Source organism: Natrix helvetica, assembly GCF_964273705.1.
Source record: "Natrix helvetica genome assembly, chromosome: 3".
Taxonomy (NCBI): Eukaryota; Metazoa; Chordata; class Lepidosauria; order Squamata; family Natricidae; genus Natrix; species Natrix helvetica.
This window is the reverse complement of record NC_138549.1, coordinates 174,499,986-174,504,985: the sequence shown is the minus strand read 5'-3', so window position 1 is coordinate 174,504,985 and position 5,000 is coordinate 174,499,986. Positions and strand designations below refer to the sequence as shown.

Sequence of the window (5,000 nt, the reverse complement as noted above, 5' to 3'; positions counted from 1 at the left end):
AGGGATTTTGCAGTATCCTTCCCCTGCCACGCCCACCAAGCCACACCCACCGAACCGGTAGTAAACAAAATTGAATCCTGCACTGGGCTAAATTGTATGATCAACATCGAGGAGGGAGGTATGTCAATCCTATTGCAGGGAAGAATTAGGGGGGAACATGATAACTGTCTTCCAGTACGGGAGGGGCTGACCCAGAGAAGAGGGGATTGGCTAATTCTCTAGGGCACCAAAAGGCAGGTCTAGAAGTAATGGTTGGAAGCTTGTTAAAGAGAGATTCAACCCAGAATTAAGGAGAAATTTCCCGACGCTGTGAAAGATTAATCAGTGGAGTAGCTTTCCTCCTGGGTGCAACATCACTGGAGGTCTTCTAGGAAAGATTGAACGACCATTTGTCTAGGATAAGGACTCCTGCTGTCAGGGAGTTAAATCAGAGTCCGAGTCAAAAGGTTCCTCAAAGTTCCAATTGATGAAGAGAGCCATGTTGGCACATCCGGGAAAACTCGAATCTGAAAGCTTCCCGGTTTCCCCCACCCAGTTGAAAGTTCAAGATCTTGCCCCTCACACCCACAAGCCCATCCCATGGTCCAATCTCCCACTGCCATGCTAGCAGTTCCACCCATCCAGTTCCGGTCAAGTGCAGAAGTGCAAAGACAAAGGATGACCTTGGCTTTCTAGAAAGAATGTTGTTATGGCTGCATCGCATCTAACTCCGTACAATCCCCCCTCCCGTTTTCCCACAATAGAAAATGCATAGTAGAAGAATAGAAAATGTGGCAGGCCAAAGATCCAAAAGGAAAGAAGGCTGCAGGCCTGACACTTGCCTTGGGCAAGAGGTTGGACTAGAAGACCTCCAGAGTCCCTTCCAGCCTAGGGTTTTATGGTTTAACTACAATCTGGAATCCTCTTTTTCAGGTATTAAGGCCCAGAATTCAGGACTCTCGCAGCCCCAGAGGTATGTTTCTGTCGTAGTAGGAGATGTTCTCCAGCTGAAGTGCCAAGTGGCTGACAACCTCCCACTTGGTGCTGTGAAATGGTACTTGGGAGAAGAACCTCAGCGGAAACTCATCTACGCAGATGTCCGTAATGATAAAAAAGACGAAAGAGTAACAAGAAATTCTCCAGGTTCCAACACAGATTTCACCATCTCCATCCGCAATGTCACTCTGGAAGACGCGGGGACTTATTACTGTGTGAAGGAGAAGAGAGGGAGGTGGCAAAGTCCTGATTGGCTTCAAGGATCGGGGACTGTGGTAGTTGTAGAAGGTGAGTGTGAACAAGGTGTGTGAAGTTTGTTTACTTGGCTTCTGGGTCTGGGGACCTGTGTGTTAGCGCTAAGCCATGCCTGGTCCCAGATTTGGACGTGAAATATCCCAAGTCCCTTGAGGCCTCCAGAAACAGAATAATAGAATAACAGAGTTGGAAGGGACCTTGGAGGTCTTCTAGTCCAACCCCCTGCCCAAGTAGGAGGCCTTCTAGCTGTCCTTAAAAACCTCCACTGTTGGGGCATTCACAACTTCTGGAGGCAACTTCTGTTCCACTGATTAATTGTTCTCACTGTCAGGAAATTTTTCCTCTGTTCTAAGTTGCTTCTCTCCTTTTATTAGTTTCCACCCATTGCTTCTTGTTCTACCCTCAGGTGCCTTGGAGAATAGCTTGACTCCCTCTTCTTTGTGGCAACCCCTGAGATATTGGAAGACTGCTATCATGTCTCCCCTAGTCCTTCTCTTTGTTTGACAAAACATTGGGTCATTTCATGTCAACTGGTCTGATTTCAGACCATCACGGATTTAGATGAAATTTGGTGTCCCCAATGAATTTTAGTAAACTGTTACATTTGCCAATGCAATACTTGTGGAGATACAGTCATTTGTTTGACCCCATACTGCAGCCTTCTGCAGTATGACTCTGAGGTTTCAGCAAATTTGAGATATAGTGTATTTTTCGGAATATAAGACACTCCGAAGTATAAGAGCCACCTAGCTTTTGGGGAGGAAAACAAGGGGAAAAAAATCTGCCTCTGCCTTCCAGCAATTTGCCTCCTTGCAGCAAGCAGCAAACAGCACAGACAATATTCACTGTTTGTGGTGTTACATTTCAGAGTATACTTGTACAGATGCTGTTAAAATTGATGTGGCTTTCTGGAAGTATATGCTATTCTCTGCTATTTAAAAGAAGATACAATAGCACGGGGCCTCTTCAGATCAAACGTTTATTTTAAAAAGCTTCTTCATTTTGTTGTCTGGAACAATAACAAAGCAGTCTTTAAAAAAATAAGTCTAATAATTTGAACATTCTATAGGCATTTATAGTTATTGACTTACCTCCTTGCGGCAAACAGGAAACAGCCGGTTTCAGTCTAGCTTGATTAGAAGAAGAAAAAATCTGCCTCTGCCTCCCAGCAATTTGCCTCCTTGCAGCAAACAGCAAGTTTCAGTTTCAGCACCGGCCTCCTGATGATCAGCTGTTTCAGGCTGCAGGGATTGCCACAGCCTATTGCCGCTTCCGCAAGCCCCATTTTCCCCATTTGCTGCAAGGAGGAAAATTGCTGGGAGGCAATGAATGGCTATAAGTCAAGGACTACCTGTAGAAGGGAGAGCAAATGATTTATTTCTGATCTATATTTTCTTACCCATCGATCTATTCTGTACAGGTAGTCCTCGAGTTACAACAGTTCATTTAGTGGCCGTTCGAAGTTACGACAGCACTGAACAAAGTGACTGATGACCGATTTTCACACTTATGACCGTTGCCGCATCCTCAGGTTCATGTGATCCAAATTTAAAAGCTTGCCCACTGACTCATATTTATGACGGTTGCAGTGATCCTCTTTTGTGACCTTCCGACAAGACAATAGGGAAGGCAGATTCACTTAACAACCATGTTACTAAGTTAACAGCTGCAATGATTCACTTAACAACTGTGGCAAGAAAACGAGGCGAAATTTACTTAACAAATGTTTCGCTTAGCAACACAAATTTTGGCTCAGTGGTGGTTGTTAAGTTGAGATTCTGCTACTACTTTGCAGAAAAATATATAAAGGATCTTTTCCTGACATTTTCACTCCTCTTAGAATTTTCCAGGGACGTTTTGACATCAACGTAAACTGACTCAAATTGATCACCAGTGGGTTTTTTGTTCTGTGCATCACGTACAACTATAGACAAAGAGTTATTTCTGTCACCAGAATTGGAAATCCATCACACAAACACACACACACACACACACACACACACACACACCTTTGTGGTTGCCCAAAAGAAGAAATCCCTCCTTTGGCTTAGCTTGCCTCTCTCTTTCAATTATATTTATTGAAAACGTTGATATCATACCAACAAACCAAAAGTCAAAAGCAAAACAGGAAACGAAATCCACAAAATGAAGAAATGTAAATATTTTTTGGAACAGATAATTAGCTTCTTATTGCCTCTCGCCCTTCTTAAATATTTTAATTATTTCATCCGTTTAGTCCCCATCTTTCTCAATCTTCAGATCCGTATATCATCCATTATTTTGAATGTTATTTTTCTTCATCCGGCAAGAAGTCCATGAAAAGCTTCCAGACTTTCAAAAACGTTTCTTGTTTGTTTTCTGAGCAAAGAAGACTCTTTTGATGCTTCTGATGTTTCCCCAATCCATTTAGAATAGAATAGAATAGAATAGAACAGAACAGAACAGAACAGAACAGAACAGAACAGAATAGAACAAGGAAAATTAATAAAATGGAATGGAATAGAAATAGAAATGGAAACAGAAATAGGATAGAATAAGTAGAGAATATAATAGAATAAGTAGAGACTAGAATAGAACAGAATAAGGAAAATTAATAGAATAGGAACAGAACAGAACAGAATAGAATAGAATAGAATAGAATAGAATAGAATAACAGAATTGGAAGGGGCCTTGGAGGTCTTCTAGTCCAACCCCCTCCCTAGGCAGGAAACCCTACACCACTTCAGACAAAGGGCTGTCCATCATCTTCTTAAAGACTTCCAGTGTTGGGGCATTCACAACTTCTGGAGGCAACTTCTGTTCCACTGATTCATTGTTCTAACTGTCAGGAAATTTCTCCTCAGTTCTAAGTTGCTTCTTTCCTTGATTAGTTTCCACCCATTGCCTCTTGTCCTGCCCTCAGGTGCTTTGGAGAATAGCTTGACTCCCTCTTCTGTGTGGCAACCCCTGAGATATTGGGAGACTGCTATCGTGTCTCCCCTAGAATAGAATAGAATAGAATAGGATAGGATAGGATAGGATAGGATAGGATAGGATAGGATAGAATAGAATAGAATAGAATAGAATAACAGAATTGGAAGGGACCTTGGAGGTCTTCTAGTCCAACCCCCTGCCTAGGCAGGAAACCCTACACCACTCCAGACATATGGTTATCCAACATCTTCTTAAAAACCTCCTGTGTTGGGGCATTCATAACTTCTGGAGGCAACTTCTGTTCCACTGATTGTTCTAACAACGATCAATTTCAATCAATCAAACTAATTTCAGGAAAATTCTCCTTAGCTTTAACTTGCTTCTCTCTAGTTTTCCGCTGTGGGAATTTCATTCCAGATAGTCCTTGACTTACAACCATTTATTTAGCGACCGTTCCAAGTTACAACCGCACTGAAAAAAGTAACACACTTAAACGGCCCCATCCTGAATAGACTGATTACCCCTTGTCTGGGTTTACCACATTGCATAGAAGAAATCACCGTCAAAAGTCCAAACCTCCACAACAAGACAGCTAGCCAGGTTTAAGTCTAAACGAAGTTAGTTTTTTCTGCAAATGAGGTCAGTTTAATACCTGGGAATAAAACTGTGATTGTGGTTTTGTCCTTTTCAGCATGATAATTGGGTTTTTTTTCTTTAGCTTACAGAGATAATTTAATCATCCCAATTGCGATTGGAGTTTCTGGCTTTATCCTGGTTTGTTTGCTCTGCATGGTGCTTTATGTCTACCTAAAGAGGAAAGAAGGTGAGCGAAATTGGGCCTGTCTTTGTTACCAATC

At 42.1% G+C, this 5,000-nt stretch overlaps 1 protein-coding gene across 1 annotated transcript in view; it reads left to right on the top strand.

The window, feature by feature from the left end:
- LOC309390447 (signal-regulatory protein beta-1-like) overlaps positions 1-5,000 on the top strand; it is a 14,393-nt gene that overhangs the window by 2,093 nt on the left and 7,300 nt on the right. The window contains exons 2-3 of the mRNA XM_081949799.1: positions 913-1,263; positions 4,862-4,966. Coding sequence (XP_081805925.1) covers positions 913-1,263; positions 4,862-4,966 — 456 coding nt within the window. The remainder of the gene's footprint in view (positions 1-912; positions 1,264-4,861; positions 4,967-5,000) is intronic.